This window comes from Budorcas taxicolor, chromosome 5 (genome assembly GCF_023091745.1).
Source record: "Budorcas taxicolor isolate Tak-1 chromosome 5, Takin1.1, whole genome shotgun sequence".
Taxonomy (NCBI): Eukaryota; Metazoa; Chordata; class Mammalia; order Artiodactyla; family Bovidae; genus Budorcas; species Budorcas taxicolor.
This window is the reverse complement of record NC_068914.1, coordinates 92,444,695-92,467,693: the sequence shown is the minus strand read 5'-3', so window position 1 is coordinate 92,467,693 and position 22,999 is coordinate 92,444,695. Positions and strand designations below refer to the sequence as shown.

The 22,999-nt window shown below is 39.7% G+C and overlaps 1 protein-coding gene across 1 annotated transcript in view; it reads left to right on the top strand.

Annotated features, from left to right (window-relative positions):
- The window catches only part of HMGA2 (high mobility group AT-hook 2), a 45,297-nt gene that overhangs the window by 11,694 nt on the left and 10,604 nt on the right, over positions 1 to 22,999 (top strand). Inside the window, exon 3 of the mRNA XM_052640569.1 lies at positions 1,462 to 1,512. Within this exon, the coding sequence (XP_052496529.1) occupies positions 1,462 to 1,512 (51 nt within the window). The remainder of the gene's footprint in view (positions 1 to 1,461; positions 1,513 to 22,999) is intronic.

The window sequence follows — 22,999 nt, the reverse complement described above, 5'->3', positions numbered from 1 at the left end:
TAAATATGCACTAGCATTATAATCAGATGAAGTTTCAGTTAATTCACTGAACCTGTTAGGTTAATGCCAGGTCAAGACGATTTGGTGAAAAATTTTGTGATGTAAAAGTCTTACTTTGCCTATGTACCTGTGTATCTTTGTATCTATCAGTTACCTCCATCGGTTTTTACCAGGCAGATTGAAGAAAGAAAGAGTCATCTGACAGTGTAGACAGATACTATACAATAGGAAATGGTAGTATCATTGTACCAAATACACTGTCTGCTAACGCAAGTAACAGAAGTAAAATGTAAAACAAGTTATCCTGGCTCAGGTTACCTGTATTTTTGTGTTTAACCTTGAGACGATTCTCCTACACACAAGAGTATGTACTAAGTTTTTTTTACTCTGGAAATGAAAATTATAAATGTATTTTTATAGGAGTATATGATGGGTGTGTGTTGGTGAATTTCGGGATTACAGTAGGGGTGATAAAAGAGAAATTATGGTATTAAAATCGTACTCAAAAGGGAAGAAATAGCTGTGATACCAGAAAAATCTGTGAAGCAAAGCAATGAAACAAACTCTCAAGGGAGTTAGAAATATATTCATGACAAGTCTATGTTGAGTATGAAATTGTTAATAATATACATTTTTTATTAATTATTATTTTTAGCATCCCTAGTTTCTATCTCAGAGATAAACACTGATGATTTCTGCCAGCTTATTTTGCTTTCTCGGCTTTTGGTGAACTGATAGACAGGTGATTGTTTAAGGCAAAGAATAGGAAATGAACTATGTAGAGGTGGGCTAATATTTGTTTCTTTGATTTGGAAGCCTATATATTTTCCCTCATGTTTAGATTTGCTTTTGATTAACAATGTACTTTGTAATGTAGAAGTACTTTGTAAATTGTACAGTAATATATAGTGCTAATTTTCATAATTTTAGTTTTGCTATGGAAAGAAAATCATTTAATAAACTTTTTTTAAAATCTTACTTTACATAATTATGGATATATGGGAATTCCTGTTTTTATTGCAGTCAGAAATAAGGATAAAATGGCTTTTTTTTTTTGGCTGCACCATGCGATTTATGGGATCTGTACCTTGTTCAATCCTTGTTCTTTTGACCTCTTGTTCTGTCTTACCAGGGATTGAACCCAGGCCCAGGCAGTGAAAGCCTGGAGTCCCAACCACTAGACCACCAGGGAATTACTGCAAAATGGCTTTTTAAAAGCATTTTCATGCATTTCAGAGATCATTCCAGGAGAGTCTATTAGGGTGAGGGTTGCCTAGATCTCTCTTTGCATCATGGAATGAAAAATGAAGAAGATGAGCCTTCAAGAAGACTGAGATTGTTAAAGCAATGTCAATACCTCATCTGCAAACCAGAACATTCTTACTTGGAATGGGTCCTTGGTGCAGCACTTAAAAGAAATGTCAGGTAGGAAACGATATGACTTCCTTTTTCATTTTGCAGAAAGCAGAAGCCACTGGAGAAAAACGGCCAAGAGGCAGACCTAGGAAATGGGTGAGTAATAAGATAAAATTTGTGTTCTTTTTTTGTAATGAAAAATTTCTGGGTTCTTTTTGTTGTTGTTGTTGTTGTTGTTAATTTATTTCTTTTCAATTGGAGAATACCTGCTTCATAATATTGTGTTGATTTCTACCATAACATGAATCAACCTTATCTATATATATGTTCCCTCCCTCCCACCTCCCACCCCATCCCACCCCTCTAGGTTATCACAGAGCACCAGATTTGAGCTCCCTGCATTGTATAGTAAATTTCATTTTATCAATTACATTAATTTCTAACTTCTGGTTTGATGAATCTTTGAAAGGGTTAAGGCAAATTACCACCATTCCTTACCCTCAGGCTCCAGGAGTTTACTCAAAACACTTTTCTTTCCTGGGAGTGTCTCCTTTTTCTACCTCTTATCAACATGAAAAGAGACTCTACTCTTCCTTCAAATGCGGTAACAATGAGATGACTTGTTCCCTGGGTTGAGTAACTAAGGTTAAAGGGTATTATGAAATGTTGGAAGTTGATTACAAATGGTGATAAAATTCAGATGAAATGTGTGTCTGAGATAACTTTTTACCTCTTTCTTTTTGTTTCTTATTGTTACTATTTCCTGGATGACTTGGCTTTGGACATATCTCATTTTCTAGGTGGTTTGTGTTTTCCTTTTCACATTGCCTTTGTTGGGAAACCAGGTTTTAATCTCCAGTTTTTCTTGCTTCCCTTAGTGGTCATTTTTACATACTGACAGTGGCTTCCATGCAAGCTTACTTGACTGCATAGGCACACAGATCCTCAATCTTTTTGAGGTCAGAAATTCACTGGTGGCTGAAAATGCATGCTCAGTCGCTAAGTTGTGTTCCACTCTTTGCGACTCCATGGACTGTAACTCACCAGGCGCCTCTGTTCATGGGATTTTAGATAGAACCCAGGTCTCCTGCATTCTTTACTGTGGAGCCACCAGGGAAGCCCTCATTTGGAGTGATGTCATCTAAATGACAACTCTCTTTCTGACCCAGGGATTGAAATCGTGTCTCCTGCATTCAGTTCAGTTCAGTTCAGTTCAAGTCAGTCACTCAGTCGTGTCCGACTCTTTGCGACCCCGTGAGTTGCAGCACGCCAGGCCTCCCTGTTCATCACCATCTCCCAGAGTTCACTCAGACTCACATCCATCGAGTCCGTGATGCCATCCAGCCATCTCATCATCGGTCGTCCCCTTCTCCTCCTGTCCCCAATCCCTCGCAGCATCAGAGTCTTTTCCAATGAGTCAACTCTTCACACGAGGTGGCCAGAGTACTGGAGTTTCAGCTCTAGCATCATTCCTTCCAAAGAAATCCCAGGGCTGATCTCCTTCAGGATGGACTGGTTGGATCTCCCTGCAGTCCAAGGGACTCTCAAGAGTCTTCTCCAACACCACAGTTCAAAAGCATCAATTCTTCGGGGCTCAGCCTTCTTCACAGTCCAACTCTCACATCCATACATGACCACAGGAAAAACCAGACCGGACCTTAGTCCGGCAAAGTAATGTCTCTGCTTTTGAATATACTATCTAGGTTGGTCATAACTTTCCTTCCAAGGAGTGTCTTTTGATTTCATGGCTGCAATCACCATCTGCAGTGATTTAGCAGGCAGATTCTTTACTGGCTAAGCCACATGGGATGGCTTTGCTAATTTTACCACCTGAAGCTTGTTGTTTATACTGCTACATTACTTTGCTCTTCTGGTCTGTCTTTCCCAGTGACAGAGGAGACAAGTCTCAAAATGAATAAAACCATTTCTCAAGAAAGATGAAGGCATCTTCCCTACCCAGGATCATCTATGATGGGATCTTTAGCCTTCCCTTTCTCTCTTCTGTGGTTCTGTCTTCATGCTTCATCTTTTTCCAAAGTTCCTTTGCTGCTCTGCTGGATTGCATTTTCCTATTAGTTTGCCATTCCTCTCCCATCAAGAATTCTGCATCCCTTTCTATTTATACTTTGGTATTGCCTTTCATTCAGTTTATTCATCTTCTTGTATTTTTTTCCCCTCTGCTCAACATGTATTAGGATTAGATTTCTTAGCAGAAGGAAATGGGGATGATCTTTAGATTAAAAACATCTCAGTGTTGCAGGGCAAACTTAAAGTAAGAGCATTTCATTCAAAACCTGCTGGTCCAGAAATGAATTCTCTCCAAACCAACCCACCAGGTGGTGATCATCTAAGACTCTGCTCGATTACTTTTCATGTTAGGAAACTCATGTCCTCTTAAGGCTGCCTCTTCTTTCCTGGAAAGCTCTGGACATTGGAAAATACTTCTATCTGACTCCCTGTAACTTCCATTCACTGTTCCTAGGCCTCCTTCCTAGGAATATACACAGTAATTGTTACTTTTACTTGTGATAGCTCTTCAGACAGATGAAGGCAGTTAACATATATACTCTTTGTTCTCTTTTCTGGTTTGAATATCTCTAAACCTTTTAGCTCTTCCCCATAAAGAAACATTCTTCTTATTCTCCTCTGAATATGCTTGTTTTCTTTGTCTTTTGTAATATGTCACCCAGAACTTAGTATCATATTCCAGGTGTGGGCTCCATAACCAGTGGGTTTATTACCTCTCTTTTAGACATATGGTTCCAGTTACCTATTACTGTTTCATCAACCACCCCAAAACTTAATAATGTAAAAAGAAAAAAAAACCCTCCTGGATTCTTTGTGTCAGGAATATGGATAGGGCACAACAGAAACAGAAAGGCTTGTTTCTGATTCAGGATGTCTGGGGCTTCAGCTGGGAGGATTCAAGAGACTCTGGATGTGTGTGTGTGTGTTGGGGGGTACCTTTCATGCTTGGGGCAGAATCTGGAAGTATCTTCACTCACAGGGCTGGTGCTTTTGCAGAATTGGCTTAAATCTGGATGCATCTGAGAGTGTCCTCTGGAGCATCCACACACATAGCCTTTCCACCTTGGTGGTCTCAGGGTAGGTAGTCAATCTTGTAACATGCACTCTGGCCTTTCAGAGAGCATGTTCTCCCCAGTGAGGAGAAAGCTGCAAGCAAGACCTCTTTTTTCTTTTTAAGATTCTTTTTTGGATATGGACCATTTTTAGAGTCTCACTGAACTTGTAACAATATTGCTTCTGTTTTTAATTTTTGGTTTTTTGGCCACAAGGCATGTGGGACCTTAGTTTCCCATCTAGGGATCGAACCCACACCCCCTGCATTGGAAGGCAAAGTCTTTACCACTGGACCACCCAGGCTTGAAGTCCCAAGCCTTTTTTGACTTAGATGTCAAGAAGTGCTATTCCGTTATACTAGTGAGCACACTACTGAGTAAGCTGGTGTTGGCGTACGTATCAAATATAGATCTACCATTTTATTTTTTATTTTTTCTTTCATTCAACAAGTATTCATTGACTTTCTTTCAGGAGATGCAATGGTAAGAACAACAGGCTCTGTCCCTGATGGAGGAAGCTGTAATTAGTTGAAGAGTTACGCAAACAATTGTAACTTTGCCATCTGTGCTTAGTGCTGGGAAGGAGCAATAAGGGGGCTCTCAGGGAGCCTGGTGGGCTGCCATCTATGGGGTCACACAGAGTTGGACACGACTGAAGCGACTTAGCAGCAGCAGCAGCAGAGCTTGCAGTCATGATGTGATCGCTATCAGGGAGACCAGGAAACACTTTTCTGAGGTGATCCTTGGCTGTGGTCTTGGGGATCTGTAGTGACTAACCAGCTGAAATATACCTTAGACAAAAGAAGTAGTACTTGCAAAGGTCCTGTGGCTGGATGAAATACATTGAATAGGGGTGAAAAGCCAGTGTGACTGGGTCAGAGGGATCAGAGGGTGCAGGTGGGAGATGAGATTGTACAGGTGGATGGAAACTTTGCTCACCAAGTTAAGGAAGGGTTTAAAAAATCATATACATTTAATTTATTTGCTTGAATGATTTTGCTCATGGAGGTGAAATGACCAAATTGTGTTTCAAAAAGATGCCTTGGCTATAGCAAGGAGTATATAGGTTTGCCATTTTTCTAAGCATCAGAACTAAAACGGCATCAATGGAATATATCCAATTGAACTCATCACTAAGGAAAACCTGTATAAACTTTATTATAGGCAACAAAATAGGAAATAGATAAGTTGTTTGAAATAATGAGATAAATGTTACTAAAATGAAACGCTACTGCTGCTAAGTCGCTTCAGCTGTGTCCGACTCTGTGCGACCCCATAGACGGCAGCCCACCAGGCTCCTCTGTCCATGGGACTTTCCAGGCAAGAGCACTGGAGTGGGTAGCCATTGCCTTCTCCCGAAATGAAATGCACTGTAAGCAAATACAACGAGGCTTAGCCAGCACACAGCTTCTATCTAAATAAAGCCCCAACTCAGCTTTATTTAGATATAATTGATGCTTTCGAACTGTGGTGCTGGAAAAGACTCTTGAGAATCCTGTGGACAGCAAGGAGATCAAACCAGTCAATCCTAAATGAAATCAACCCTGAATATTTATTGGAAGAACTGGTGCTAAAGCTGAAGCTCCACTACTTTGGCCACCTGATGCGAAGAGGTAACTCATTAGAAAAGACCCTGATGCTGGGAGAGATTGAAGGCAGGAGGAAAAGGGGACCACAGAGGATTATGAGATGTTTGGATGGCATCACGAACTCAATGGACATGAGTTTGAGCAGACTCCAGGAGATAAATAAAATATGGTACAGGAATAAACAAAATATATTTTATGGAATAAAATATGTACAGGACAGGGAAGCAAGCCTGGCGTGCTGCAGTTTATGGGGTAGCAAAGAGTCTGACAAGACTGAGCAACTGAACAACAATTGACATTTGACCTTTCATAAGGTCAAATGACTTATCTTTTGCAAAATAGTTACCCCAGTGGCATTAGTTAACACCTCCATCATCTTACATAATTACCATTTCTTTTTCTGTGGTGAGAACATCTAAGATCTTAGCAGCTTTCAAGTATATAATACTGTGTTGTCATCGTTGTTGTTATTTAGTCGCTCAGTCTTATCTCTTTTTCGACCTCATGGACAGTAGCCCTCCAGGCTGCTCTGTCCATGGGGATTCTCCAGGCAAGAATACTGGAGTGGGTTGTCATTGCCTTCTCCAGGGGACCTTTCCAACCCAGGGATCAAACCAGCATCTCCTGCGTTAGCAGGTGGGTTCTTTCTCATTGAGCCACCAGGGAAGCCCGTAATCCTGTGAATTCCAGTCACAACGCTGGACCTCCAGAACTTATTCCTGGATGTTTGCACCCTTTGACTAATATTTCCTCATTACCCCTGTGCCTTCTCCCAGCCCCTGGCAACCACTATTCTACTGCCTTTTATAAATTTAGCACTTTTGGATTCCACACAAACAATATCAGACTTTCTTCACTTAGCATTAATGTATTCAAGGTCCATCCGTACAGATGGCAGGACTTCTTTCTCTCTCTGGCTGAATAATATTCCATTGTCTGTGTCTACCACATCTCCTTCAGGCACTCATCTGTCCATGGACTCTTAAGTTCCATAGCTTGCCTCTTAAGTGGCCTTCCTACCTTTTCTACCTTTGGCTCTCCTGTGTTTTCCAGTTCACCTGCACAGGGTATACTCACATCACTGTTCTTCATGGACCCTCCCCCTGGATCCATGGCTGGCCACTGAACTGGTTACAACCTTCCCTAGCTCTTTGAAGTCCCCACAGTTTACACCCACCTCCGTTTATGCCTTTATTTCCCACTACTCATTCTCACACAGCCAGTGTTTCAGCCAAGCTGGAATAAAATATGTAATAATTAAAGGACCTAAATGTTTTTATTTTCTCAATGGATTCTTGCTTATTTGAGGGAGATCTGGATTCCAGGCACCTGATATTCAGGCTGGATAAGGAGCCCATGTAAAGCGCCCACCACAAAAGCCCTTGCCTTTCTGGGAATAATTGGGCCATCCTCATTGACCCTTCCTGGTTTCTAATTTTTACTGGCTATGAGAATGGAAAATATTGTGTAGTGAATTGTTACAAGACCCTGATTTGTTCCCCAAAGAAGAGTTGTTCTACTTAGAAAAGGAAATAGAAGGAAATTGTGTTTTTTTTTTCTCGACAGCGTGTTTCCTCTTTGCTCATATATATTCTGTTGGGTAGAGTGTGCATGGCCGGTCACAGCAAGGCATTCAGTTCAAGGGCATTCTTTACTGGAGAGCTTGTACTAAAGAAATAAATTATTGCATTTTCCATAGGAAATAAGCCTTGTACTTTATAGTAAGCTCAATTTTTTCCAACAGTGTCATTCACTGATTTCCCTGTATTAGAGCTATGTTTTTGAACCGACAGGATTTACTAGGTACAGGACCTAAAAGACAAATTGCTCCCCTTTTATACTTCTCATTTGTTTTGTTTTAAAAGTTCTTTTGCTTTTAAAAAGAAGTCTCGTACATTTTATAGTGTCCTGTAACAGGCCTGGAAGAAGATACGTACAGTGTAATCCTCTCATCCGATGTGATTGGAATCAGTACTTGGTAGGTTACTCCAAAGCTGATGAGCTGAAAGTGTGTAGCTGTAGAAGCAGAATTTGTGCCAGCCTTGCCTCTTCCGGGGATGGAGTGTGGACTAATCCAGTGACGACTAGCTAGACTTTGGTTAAGCTCACTTATTCTGCTTACTTTATTCCCCTTTGCCTTCTTTTTTCCTGTGAGTTTGAATCAGATTTCAGATCCATTATTCTGATGAGCTGCTTTGGACTTTCACATCTTTTGGGTACGGAGGAAGTAAGAGATAAAGGAAGGAAAGAGAAGTGGGACTTGACTTTTCTACTGGTCTCTTGAGTCAGGAGCTCAGGATTTGGATTCAGGTGGCTTGGGTTCAAATTCTGGTCCATCACTTGATTTACTGGGATTTTGAGCAAATTACATGACCTTTTAAAAAACACTTTAAAGATTATTTTAAATGTTTGATCAACTAATCTTCTCATTTAAAAGATTATTTAATTTTAGGTAATTATTTTAATTGTTTCAGGTATATAACATGCTGATTCACAGTTTTTAAAGATTATATTTCACTTATAGTTATCATAAAATATTGGCTGTATTCCCTATGTTATACTGTCTATCTTTGTAGGTTGTTTTAGTCATAGTATTTTGTGCCTCTTAATCTCCTACCCTTCTCTTGCCCCTCCCCCATACCCTCTTCGCACTAGGAGCCCCTATTCTCTATGTGTATTAGTCTAATTCTTTTTTGTTATGGTCGCTAGTTTTATTTTTTAGATTCCACGTATAAGTGATATCATATGGTGTTTGTCTTTTGTCTCCTTCCCTATTCCACTTAATGCAATAACCTGCAAAATTTTCTTTCTTTTTTTATGGCTGAGTAATATTCCATCGTTTTCTATGTACCACATCTTCTTAATCCATTTGTCTGTTGATGGGCACTTAGGTTGCTTCCATATCTTGACTATTGTAAATAATGCTGCTGTGAACATTGGGGTACATGTATCTTTTTGAATTAGTGTCTTCATTTATTTTTTGTATTTTTGATAAATACCCAGGAGTGGGATTGCTGGGTCATATGGTAGTTCTGTTTTCAGTTTTAAAGGTCCAGTTTCCTCCTCTTTAAGAGTGGTACAAGAGTGGTACATTTCTTATAGAGTTGTGTGAGGATTAAATAGGGTATTGATGCAAAGGGCTTAATACAAGGTCTGGCATATAGTAAATACTCAATAAATGTTCAACATTATTATTAATTCCACTCTACACTTTCATGTAGATATTACACACTGCCTAAACCCTAATTACTTATAGCTGCCTATATTTACACATGGAGTGAGGTGACAATTATGTTATCAAACTCATCAAGTACCCTTTGTGGTGTAATTAGATCTTTAATATATCTGCTGAATATCATCAAGTTTAAGAATAGCTTATAAATAATACTAAATTACATTTTAAATCTACTTATAGTTAAGGAAAATAATTTAAATGGCAGCTTATAAGCCTGCTACTCTAGAGGTTTGATGTCATATTCATCAATTCAGAAAGTAGAATTTCTGCTGTTTGCCTCAGTAGGCACATGCAGAGCTGTTCTGGCTTCTTAGAATCTACTTAGGTATCTGTTAGTCAATCGTTTTGCCAGGTGAAACTAGGCATTTCATATTTATTTGTATTTCTTCATTTTGGCCTTAGAAAGGAGCCCATCACACAACTGATTTAATGATGGAAAGTATTTGGCAAAAGTTTTAGAGAATGGAGCTAAGGTTCAGGAATACATGACAATAATAAAGATGTTAACCTTGTATATTAAATGCTCCATCCAGATGTTGCTTTGTGAAGCAGCTAGTGCTTCTGGAGGAAAAAAAGCGAGGACAAACTAATAAAGAATAAACCAGTGGGAACCAGGGATGTTTTTAGGTGTTTTGTTTTCAGAGTATCTCTATGAGAAAGGAAATTAACAAGGGGAGGGAAATACTCCCCAATATAAATTAATGGTTTGTAAAGGAAAAAAAAAAATCATTCTGGAGATACTGAAATTGACCTAGAAATTGACCTAGAAATTGACCCAAGTACCAGATGCTGAAGCTTAACTTCAGTTGGTCACTAGAAAGTTACTAACAAACCCCAGCTGTTTTCTCGGATTGCTGATTCTCTTCTTTTGGTAATGGGGTGTGTGCGGTATGTTGATTTAAAAATATGCATTTCCATTCCATCTCTTTTGAGGGACAGTTGTCTTTCTTTTATAAAAGAGCTTGTGATCACAAGAAAGTGATGTAATTTCATTTGTTAGTCAGACATTCTAGATAGGCGGCAAGAGCTTTTTGTTTTTCTGAGTTTGTAGAAATCTAGAAACTTAAATTATGATTTTAAAATCAAGTGGGAGGAACTAAATCAGAGTAAAACCTCTTACAACTAGACTGATTGAAACTCTTTGGATTTCTTCTAAATATTCCAAGTATTGATGTATTGAAGAACCTGGAAATCTACTGTTGAAAACATTGGGTTTTCATTTTCATTATTTTTTCCCTCCAGATGTTTCTTACTTTTTTTTTTTAACTTTTAGCCACTTGTAATTTAATACTTGCTTGTTTAAACTGAAAATATTTCTTCTATGGTTAGAAAGAAATATCCAGTAATGCATTTTGCATATAATTGTGACATTTTACTGAGGGAAAGAAATGACTTTGATAGAACATCAAAAACCATCTGTTAATGGAGTACGTGAAGATAAAACCATTTTTCATTTGAACATGTTAAAAACAACATGCTTTAAAAACCTAGAGATGCTTCCTCTAAAACACAGGAGTTTTTGACATATGCTCAGTAATTATAATACAAGTTTTCTGATGCTTAGAAGGTGTTCAGTATTGGTAAACTATATTTTCTGAAACTACCTTCTTTGCAGTATTTTGTAATAAAAATGGAGTTTGTTTGGTTTTTTTTTTGGCAAACCACAACAGAACTCTGTGGGGGAAAGTGATTTAAATTAACTTTCTTTTTAAATAACTTATTGCAAAATTCCCTAAAATGCTTATTTTAAATTATAAGATTAAATAATGAAAACACTAATAAATAAATCATGCTCAGAATGGGAGAATTGGATTTGATCATTAGTATTCTGATCTCTTTTATTCTTTTATTCTTGTTTCAGTATTGAAGTCCTGTTCTTAATTTTTCAGTTAATGATATTTTTAACAAAGAGATTGATAACTAGCCCTTCTTGGTCATCCAGTTCAGTTTGGCATGACCAGCTTCTACCAGATGCTGACCATTCAGGATTATTCAGACATTGACCTTCGGGTCCACTGCTCAAATGATTCTACCACAGTGGCCATGTGGTTTTATTAAACTATGATCCAGGAAGAATATGTTATCCACTTGTGGCTGAGTGGCAGATTATAGACAGGAGGCAGTTAAAATAAATGTCCCGTTTCTCTACCCAAATAATCAGATCAGTAAAATCTTGGCCAAGGTAGTAATCTCAGTTTCACTCTAATTAAATGGCAGGTGCTATGAAATTCAGTGACCATTTTATATGACAGTAAATGTATTAAAGACTTTATCCATACTATCATACACTTATTTACTTATGTTTCCCCAAATCTGAGTTTTTATGGATGGCAGTAAGTATTTCTAAAACACTGGAAACCCTCCTGTTATGTATAAATGACACTAATATGCCATATATATTTTTTCAACAAGGTAAGATAGGTAAAAATATTACTCCGTGTGTCAAGAGAATGTTTTTGTTCTCTTTTAAAGAGTGGAATCTGTTTTTAAGGTTTGTTTTTTTTTTTTTAACCAAGGAGTTCTTGATTCTAAACTCTTCCATATTTGACACAAATATTTCACTATTTTTGGCAAAATGTCAATCCAGTGGGATTTAATCAAACCTACTGTTTCTTTTCTGGACAGAGGTAAAGACGGTTTTGATGAACTGTGTACCTTTGGGCAGGTTGCTCAATGTACTCAGTACTTTCTCTCCCATTTAAGTAGGAATGGTCTATCCATAATTAATGAATGTCAAGCATTTTGAGTTGCAAAATATAAAAACGTTTATTACTACTACCAGCACTATTATCCGGGGACTGATTGTTGATTTTGTAGAAGGTTCAGCCTCCTATTCCCTTTTTTGTGCTGTTTTTCCTGCTCCCCTCTGCTGCCTGCCCTTTGGCCATTTCACTGCTCATTAGCGCCTCCACCAGATGCAGCGCAGGCCTGGGAACAGGGTTCAACTCTGGTAAAAGGCTTGGTGGGAAGGAGGCTGGGAGTAATGACAGACATAGGGTTTTCAGATTACCTGTCGATTTGATACATCCAAGCCACCCCCAAACCCTGTCCTCAGGGGTAAATTTAGTGCAGCTATGACATTGAAATTTATTTTTTATTCACTATTCATTCTTTTAATACATTTATAAAACTTTGTAATAAATTTTCATTCTTATAATTTTCAAAGTAAAATATCTTTTTCAGAATGCTGTTGGAAGTGAAGTCTCTTTTTTGTTTTTCCTTAGTATTGAGTGGCTGCCGATCAGGCTTGGTTTATTTAGCAAGGCTTTGTCCCTGTTCAAAGACAGAGGAATTGCACTATCTACTCTTGCATTTTGCGACCGTATGGACTGAATCCCGCCAGGCTTCTCTCTCCATGGGGTTTCTCAGGCAAGAGTACTGGAGTGGGTTGCCATTTCCTTCTCCAGGGGATCCTCCCAACTCAGGAATCGAACCTGCGTCTCTTGCGTCTCTTGCATTGGCAGGCAGGTTCTTCACTAGCGCCACCTGCTAAGTGCACTCTTGGATTAGAGGCAGGTTGGGGAATGACAGTTGTTTAACTTCTGGCAAGTGGAGATTACCTTATGAAGCAGGAGGCACCCTGTTGGGGTGTTAAAAGATCATAGAGCTCACCCTACCTCTATGACCAAGGGAAGCCATGTCATCAGCTGTGGTTTCACTGCTGATGTGAAGTGCCAAAAAATGCACTTCTAGTGTCTCTTTGAACATAATATTGTGCAGAAGGCTCAGCATGTAAGACAGACAGTGGATAGAGAAGAAACTTAAGCACTTTGGTTCACTTGTTTGTTTGCTTGTGTCTTTCTTGGCTTGACCATTTAAATGCTAGGGCTTCAGTTCTGAGACCTGTTGACTTTATGACTTTACATTTGTCTAACAAAGTCTTCTGGCAATATTATGGATCAAGGCTTGTGCTAGGTCCTGGGAATGTAGAGGCCAACAAAATCGGTGGAGGCTGCCTTTGGGGTGTTCGCAATGAAAGGAAACCTGATGCCAGATCATTAGATCGCTGCTCTGTGCTTCAGATGTCGTGCGGGTAAATGAAAGCCCAGATTTCAAATATTTTGAACTCTTTCGAATTAGAGAGACCTTCCATAGAAGTGATTATGTTGCTTTGAACTTTATATATATATATATATATATATATATATATATATAATTTGTGAATTAGTTGTACTGGTGGGCTCAGAGTTATATTCTCTCATTATCACCATGGCAGATATCCAGGCTAGTATCAGATGTATGATTTATTAAAATAGTTCAATTATATTTAGTTACACGTGTGCTCAGTCGTGTCTGACTCTTTATGACCCCTTGGACTGTAGTCGCCAGGCTCCTTTGTCCATGGGATTTTCCAGGAAAGAATACTGGAGTGGGATTAGCTGAGAAGCCTATATTTAGTTAAGTTAGACTTAAAACAATTAGGTGGGCTTCCCTGGTGGCTCAGTGGTAAAGAATTCACATGCTATTGCAAGGAGACTCGGGTTTAGTTTGTGGGTCGGGAAGATTCCCTGGAAAAGAAAATGACAGCCCACTCCAGTATTCTTGCCTGGGAAATCCCATGGACAGAGGAGCCTGGCAGGCTTCAGTCCATGGGGTCGCAAAAAAGTCGGACACGTCTTAGCAACTAAACAGCAACAATAAAAAGATAGGTATTAAATAGTCAGATACAGGCTCCGAAAAGAAAAGGAGAAAGGGAAACAGAAAGACCAGAGTAATCCTCTTGAGCCGCCATTCTAGCATATATTCTTCTTTTCTCTCTTTGTTCTTGCAAAAATAATTTAACTTATATTTATCAAATAATCTAAAGATCACTAGGTGGTAAAACAACTTGATCATGTATTTTAATGTTTCAGAATCGTGCTTCCATTTGTATTTAAAAATTAGCTCTGGGAGGGTAGAGAGCACGCTGTAGTTATCTTTTTACCCTCAGCACCTAGGACATAGGGAGGAATTCACCAAAGTGATTAAGAGCTCAGACTGCCTGGTTCCCTTATCAGCTTATCAAGGCAAGTTGCTCATTGTCACCAGCCTAGTCTCCCTGGGTGCAAAACAGAGGTTAATAATAGTTCTCATCCCTTAGGATTGTTTCATAAGAATTAAATGAGAAGCCTTCAAAAATTTTTATTCATCAAGAGACAAGCACTCAATAGATCATAAGCATAGATGTTCGTATAGTTTCAGGTCCATCAGTTCAGTTCAGTTCAGTCGCTTAGTCGTGTAAGACTTAATAAATGTCTGGGGAACAGAATGATAGTATTTCATTAATGTGCAAAAAGCATGGCCTTTCAGTTTTTGTTTCCAGTACTAAGTGTGGATTTGAATTGAGTTCCTTCTTTAATCAGAGGTTTTGTATTTTTGGAGTGCCCACACAAGGGTTAAAAGTACAACCTGTAGGCATCAAAGCAGTGTTTATCACGATTTTGAATTCCAGCCTATGCCTTTCCACTTAAGAACTACGCTGTGAGCCACTATCAGCCAGGCCCGATGCAGACTTTGAACGCCTTGCTCTATATTAACGTTTCCATTTGCTCACCCCTGAAAATAGCATTCTGCTTTCCAAAATAGACTCTGGCACTCTACCTTAAAAGAATTTTTTGTCACAGCTTTGGATCATCAGAAAAACAGAAAAGAGCTTTATTGGCAAAACGTCACAAGATAATTTTCAAAGATAGTTTCTGATTTTTTTTCTACATGAACTCATTTTCATTGTCTGTCTTCCATTTCCTTTCCTCCTGATTTTTAGTACTAACCTGCAAAGAAAGATGGGGAGAATCAGTTGATAACTATTTGTTTCTTTGACTTCTTTTAAGGCTATTTTGAAGCACTTAAAGTGACACATAAAGCAGTGGGGTTTATAGCTAGGGATTCATTGGGGGGAAATCTAACGCCCTAGGTTTACATCACTGTAGGCACAGGACTTCACAGTAGGAATAACATAGGTAGCAATGTCACATAACTTAGAAGTTTAAGCATTAACATTACCAATAAAGGAAGTGCAGGTCGGCCAAGTTTCTAGACAATCCAAATATTTTCAGTCTTGAGGGAGCACCCTATTGCAGGAAGCACCAACACCCAGGGAGGTATGGAGGAGCAGGGAATTGTAAAGATTATAGCTGATACTATTCTATATAAAATACCACTTGTTTTGCAGTCTTTTATCATTCCCTGTTTCAAATGATTCTGACATCAGAGAAGACGTATATCCGCCAGTGTGTGTCTGAAGTTGATCCCAGAATCTAATTTCTTCATTACAGAATCTCAGTAAGAAAATACATTTTCTTTCCTGCTGTTGTCCTCTCAGATGGCCCAACTTTACTGGTCTTTCAGTTCCCTAATGGACTTCCCAGGTGGCATAGTGGTAAAGAATCCACCTGTCAATACAGGAGACAGAGGAAACTCAGGTTCGATCCCTGGGTCGGGAAGATATCCTGGAGTAGGAAATGGTAACCCACTCCACTACTTTGCCTAGGAAATCCCACAGAAAGAGGAGCCTGGTGGGCTACAGTCCACAGGGTTGCAAAGAATCAGACACAGCTGAGCACACACACACAAATTCCCTAATACATTTTGATGAAGCATTTGCAGACCTGGCTCCCTCTCAGTTGGTAGATCTGGGGTGGAACTGCAAGTACAAATGACCATCTCTGTGGTCCCCCCCCCCACCATTCTCTTGAGAGACTGGCATTCGGTGAGCAGTGCTTCTCATACCACTGGACTTTTCGTACCACTTAGGAAATCCCATAACATTTCATTCTCCTGCGCTCTTACTCAGTTTTCCATTTCTCTTCTAGGAGTAGGTTATGTTTGATTTTTACATCCTTCCATCTCCTTTCTTATCTTTGGACCGTCTATTTCCCATATGGATTGGATGAAAATGAACTCATTCCCAACCCTAATTCACATCCCTATAATTCTTTTCAGAGAAGTGGTATAGAGTTTACTGACTTTCCATTTGGATTTGCCATTTAGAGTGCTCATTTCCAGGCTATCAAACCAAAACAATGGTTTATTAAGTCTGTGTTTTCATTTGGTCATGCTCTTCCTCCAGTGGTAATCTACTTCTTTTGTAGGCATTAAAATTGACCAATGAATGAGCCAGGCTTAGGATTTTGCATATTGTTTGCATGATATTCAGGCAGCTGGTGAGCTACACAGAATTGTTTGAACTCTATAATATTATAAGCAGAAAAATGGCAACTTTGTCTAATGCGTAACCGGTCTGCTTTGCTGTAAAATCCCTAATCTCAGTGTAGATCAATTGGGACCCATTTTAGAAAGTATAGAAACAAAACATCTCTATTACCTTACTTGCATTGTCAAAACCTCTCAAGGATTCCTTAGTATTCACAGAGAACCCATTCATGTCATGCTCATTGGCAACACATGGTTTCCTATTAATTGCATACATCATATTAATGTATAGATTATATAATGTGAGAGAACGTGGCCATACATGGTCACGGTATGAAGAATTCCCTTGTGACTGACTTTTTTTTTTTAATGAATAAAGAATTTTCTGCGTAAGATTATTAAAATATAGTGTGTATTCAGCACTACTATTTGCTATTGTTTTAAGTAATATGTTATGATAAGATTTTAGACCCCCATGTGAGAAGCTGACATTTTATATCCATAAGGCAAACAGCTTTTTGAATCTGTGTGAAAATTTAGGTGTCCTATTTTGTGGTTTTTATCTTCTCATGAATTTTTTGAGGAAATGTTTAGACTGATTTCCTTACAGTCATGAAAGTCTCTTTGGGAGAACTTACGTATGTGAAAAAGCCATCTAGAAAGGAGATTTCTTGAGAACCCTTGGTAATGGTGTGCAAGTTTAATCACTCCGCCTGTGACAGGAAGGTCTTAAGACGTTCAACCTAAATTTCTCCTTATACGGTTTTCAGTTCATTTCCTCTTGTCTTGTTCCTAATGGTGATAGAGAACATCTGGTATGTCCTTTTTCAAAATAAACCTTCCTACTTGGAGTAGCAGAAAGTGTGCACACGTTGGGTCCTAACAGATTTGGGTTTGAGCCTGGTCCTTATCTCTTACTAACCTTAGGCCGTTATTACCTCTCTGATCCTGAATTTCTTCTTTTGTGAAGTGAGGCTGATCATCCTTCCCTTGCAGTTTTAGCTAACATGTCCCATTCCTGGTAAAGCCTCAACATGTGGTATCTTGTATTGTTATTGTTAAAATCTGTGAAATTTTATTGTCAGCTTTTTCATTTTGTGTAATAACATTCCCAGGTCTCTCTGACGGTGTTCTTTTCTCCAACCCACTGATCATGGTTCTGGGTTTCCCAGGTGGCTTGGTGGTAAAGAATCTGCCTGCCAATGCAAGAGACACAGGAGTGGGGGCTTTGATGCCTTGTTGGGAAGATGCTCTAGGAGGTAATGGCGACCCCCTCCAGTATTTCTTGCCTGAAAAATTCCACAGACAGAGGAGTCTGGCAGGCTGTAGATCATGGGGTAACAAAGAGATAGACATGGGGCAGACATGACTAAGCTGCACGCACACAACCATGGTTCTAAACAAGACTTCAGATGGTATGGCAGTGGAACACTAGGTTTTCAATGAAAGGCCTCTCTGACTTCCTTTCCAACTTAATGAATTTCTAGATATATGACCTTGGACAAGTCACTGAACATCCTTGAGTCCGTTTGCCCATATGTAAGATGGGGATGATAATTCTGACTTCTCTACCTTCCTCACTGGATTGGAGTGAGGATAAAAAAAGTCATTTATGAGTCACCAAGCACCACACAATCATCAAATGATAGCAGTAAGTGTAATCAGCAAGTAAAAAATTTAATACTTTACAATAGGGTGAAAGAAATTGATCTTGTTACTTATCTAACTTTTAAAACATAGATCTCTGAACTCAGCCTCACCCTTATCCTGCAGAGCAGTTACAGGGCATTTACTCTTTCTCTGTTTCCACTTTCATCAGCTCTTATGGTTGGAAGGCTAAATCTGACAACTTTCAAAGATGTACGACAGACACATATTAAAACAGCTTCAACATTACAGGGCTTAAGTTTGTGTACAGAGAGGTTGAATCAGTAAGCAGATTTAGGTGCATAAAGACAGGGCCAGGTGTAATAAAGAGATGACATGACCCAGGAGGGGGGAAATGAGCAGCAGAGATCTCTGCAGCGATGGACAGTAATGAAGAGGATTCTGAGACTTAAGATAGCCACTGCAAAGCTCCGAACAGAAGAATGTTGTGGTCAAACACATCTGAGTAAGAAGAGAACTTTAGGACTTCTGGGACTGCTCAGAATCTAAGTGACCTTGGAGGTTAGAGGGAACCTGGGCAGTAGAGGAGATAGCCACATTTAAGTAAATATTTACATGTTTTATTGGTTTCATTGTTTAAATCTATTGGATATACAGTTAAGAGTTTGTAGTTAATCAAAAGCTTTTCCCCATGTTTGGATTTGGATTCATCTTTTTGTTTTGTTACCTCAATTCAGTTTGGTGCCAGGTTTAATTATGGAACTAATGTGCTTAAGTTTGGGTACTAGAGAGTGGAATTTGGTTAAATATCCCTGTTGATTACTTAAATGACTCGAGAGTCTAAGAAAACTAGCCACAGTGATCCAGCTGTCCTTTTCGGATTTGTACATGCTGCCTTCCTGGAGTCCTTTCTCCCATGGCTGTCTGTGACCTTAGCCATTGAATCATGTAATCGTTTCTGGCCTCCAAAGTCAGTGATTCTAAGCAGGCAGAGTGGTGGTGTGATGTCATGTCTGGGGCATGAGCCTGTACCCTCACCACACACAGGTCCCGCCCTTCCTGGTCTCGGCAGCTCAATACACAGTGCTTGGCACATCGTGAGCGCTCAATAAATTTAGCTACTTTTCCTGTCTCTCCCTGGATCTCAAATAGGAATATCCAAATTTGAGAACACCACCATAGCATTTGACTCCCCAGTTAAAATCCATGGAGAAAGCTAAGGCAGTTGTGAGGGAATGTAAGTCTAAGAAGATGGCTGCACTGGTTTACAGCGCGGCTTCTCATAAATCATAAAAAGACCTCTTACGGGATTAATGAGTTTTAGCTTAATGCAAAATTGATAAACTATGTATAATATTGTGACATTTGAAAGCATTCAGAATGAAAAATAGCTGATGGGGGTACATGTTTTGAGATGCTTGGTGTTCCGCATTTTTCTGACCTCACTCTGCCCCCCACCAAAAAAAAAGATCAGAAGGAAGGCCCCCCACATTGCTTCCAAATTTCTGAATAGGGAAAATATCAAACTGGAAAGGAAGCTTTTGACAGCTTTAGACATTTACAGATATTTTTAAAATAAAAAATTTCTTTCTTACTCTTTCTCTGGGTAGAAAAATTAGACCCCTTTTCTTCTTTTCTCCTCCTTGACCTTAAATTTTAGAAAATATATTCTTAGTTTTCTTTCTAATTTAATTTTAATTTCAGATTCACATGCAGTTACAAGAAATTATACAGAAAAATTCCTTTCTCAAGTTGTCGCATTTCCCCCTCAATGGTGGCATTTTGTGAAACTATGGTACAATATCCCAGCTAGGATATTGTATGAGTACATTCCCCCCAGATTTCTCCAGTTCTTTGTGAACACATCTGTGTGCGTATGTGTGTGTTTTCAGCTCTGTACAGTTTTACCACCTGTGAAGATTCCTGTATCCACCACCAGAGGTATTCTTTCTGAAGACTGTCAGTTGCTTGAGAGTTTTCAGCACATCCGGTGATGACAGACATGAAGATGTGTCTTCTCTTCTGAACACACAGGAACTTTGTGTGACTGTAGCGAGGTGGAGAGTGGAAATCTGGCCCGTGGCTCCTGTCTGTGGCTGTGTAGTTACTCTTTCACATTCCCTCATTAGAAAGGGCTGGCTGGCCCAGACAGAATCATAGGTGGGCTTGGCACACAGCTAACTACTTGCCTGGAGTAACTTACGCTTTTGTACTGTATTAAGAGTTCTGCCAATTTCAGAGGCCAGGAAGTGAAGAGTTGGCCTAGGAGTGTAACACACCTGCTTTTCCCCAGGCCACAAACAACAGGCTGATGTGAGTACCTGTTTGCCCTAGTAGGATATACTGAAACTTGTCTCCAGAGACCTGAGGCTGTGGATAAATGCTTCCTCCCACCCACCCCCAGAAGCATGCTTCACACAGATTTTAGATGTCCGTGAGGACAGATATTCACTGGGGGAAATGTCCTGTTAATTGCACTTTGCCTGTCTGGCCCAGTCTCTAGAATGAACTGTAGTAGAATCCCATTATCGTGAGACCTTTAGGAATATATACACTTGAGAATGCCACAGTAAGGTGTATATGTGTGTGCGCATGTGTGTGCTCAGTCGTGTCCAACTGTTTGTGACCCTGCGGACTATAGCCCACCAGGCTCCTCTGTCCATGGAATCCTCCAAGCAAGAATACTGGAGTGGGTAGCCATTTCCTTCTCCAGGGGATCTTCCCAACCCAGGGATCAAACCCAGGTCTCCTGCATTGCAGGCAGATGCTTTACCACTGCACCCACCTAGGAAGCCCCACAATAGCATTACATTCCCTAATTTTAAAACAGATTGCACCTGTCACATACATACACACAGCAAAGCTAAACTGAGATGCAAACAGTAGGCAGATGGACAGGATGCCTCACCAGCTAAGTCTCCTATACTCCAATCTGAAAAAAACTGGATTTGTAAGTAGCTCCAACTGTAAATATGAAAATGTCTGAATGATGAAGGTCTGTTATGTTACACTAGTCACTCCTGGAATCTGAGTGTTTGATTAGATGACCAGAATTTATGGTGATGATGGTGATGTTTGGACATGAAAACCAATGAGCAAAAAGCTGTAAATCTGATCACTATGGCAACCATTTAGAGAACACATGTACTGTATTTATTGCCACTGTCCTATTGGATCCTAAATCCCAACTAAGTCACAGCATATACAGTGCTTATTTTCTTCTCTGGATGAGTACTTTTCCTATTGGCAAAGTGAAATTAAAAATCATGGTTTGCAAGTGACATCCTTTATTTGGGGTGGTAACAATCATCTTGTCTAAACACAGGCTTACTTTTGAATCAGATGGAGACATTTTGAAAATCTTGGAAAGGCAGAAAAACTATGTGTTAAAAAGAAAGTGTTATAAAAGAGTATCAGGACAGGCTATTACTTCCATAGCAAAGTTCTTTGGACCTGACTTGATCCAAATAAGTGTGGTAGAAACTGCTGGCGTGACCCTGGAAGTGGCAAGCGAGAGCCAGCGGCCCTCCGTCCTGTGTCCTGTTGTCTGTCACTGAGACCTTGTCAGAGCGATGCCAGAAGAGTGATTTTTGTAAGTATGAAAATGTTGGTCTGTCTGCTGCTTTATCTGCCCGTCGGTAACCCTAGACTTAGAGATTAAATAATTGAGTTCGCTCATGTTCTGCGGGTGACAGTATGAAAGCTGAGAACAATTAAGTGTCCAGCTCAGGGTCATACCACCTCGTTAGCTGGGACAAGAACCAGGTTTCCTGATTCCTAGTCCATTGCTTTTTCCCTGCAGGGAGCAGCTTCCTGTCACCCCCCAGTCTTGTCTTGGTTTCCCATTTGTAGTGTTGACAGTCCTCCGGCGCCACCTCTTTCCTCAGGTCCTGTGTTCGTTTCCCAGGGCTGCCGTGACAATGGAGCATGAACCTCGGGGCCTTAACACAACATGAATTTATTCTCTAATGGTTCTGGAAAGCAGAAGTCCAAAAAGCGTAGAGCCATGCTCTGTCTGAAGGCTCTAGGAGACACTGTGTTCCATGCCATTCCCTTGGCCTCAGGTGCTACTGGTAGCTCTTGATGTTCTCGACTTCTGGCTGCGTCGCTCCAGTCTCTCCTTCTCCTGCCTTCCTGTGCGTTCCCATGTCTCTTCTCTTGAAGGAACACCAGTCATCTTTGATTGTGTTAAGTTGCTTCAGCCACATCCAGCTCTTTGCAGCCCTGTGGACTGTAGTCCGCCAGGCTCCTCTGTCCATGGGATTCTCCAGGCAAGAATACTGAAGTGGGTTGCCATACCCTCCTCCAGGGAATCTTCCCCACCCAGGGATCGAACCCGAGTCTCTTAGGTCTCCTGCATTGGCAGGCAGTTTCTTTACCACTAACGCCACTGGGAAAGCCCCATCTTTGATTACGGCCCACCCTTATGACCCCAACTTAACTTGATCACGTATACAAAGACCCTGTTTCCAAATAAGGTCACATTCATAGATGCACAAAGGGTTAGAACTTCAGCATCTTTGAAGGGGATCACAGTTCAATCCATAATAGGTCTACTTAGCTTCCAAACCATATTTAGAACTAGGCAGTCTTTGTAACACACCATGAGAACTGTAGTGAGTTTCATTAAGTGTAAAGCATCATATCCAATATTTGTAGTTGGTTACAATAACACATTGAAAAGATTTATAGACTGTTTTGGGTGTGATTATTGGATTAATTCCCCACTTTGAAACCATTTGTTGGGTCCTGTTTATTTAAAGGAGGGAATGAATAGACCTGAAAACACCTAATTTTCAGTTTACCCTGGAAGCCAATAAAAGTTTTTTGTAAAGAATTGAAAACTGTGTCACAGAATATTCGCACTGTATTTCTGTAGTACTTTAGTCTTATCTTCAGTTGTTAGATGCTTGTTTGCATGTGCTAACGCCTCTAGCTAAGATGTAAAAAAATAAAAACAAAAAACAAATTTTTGAAAAATTATTTTGTGGTAATAAAGT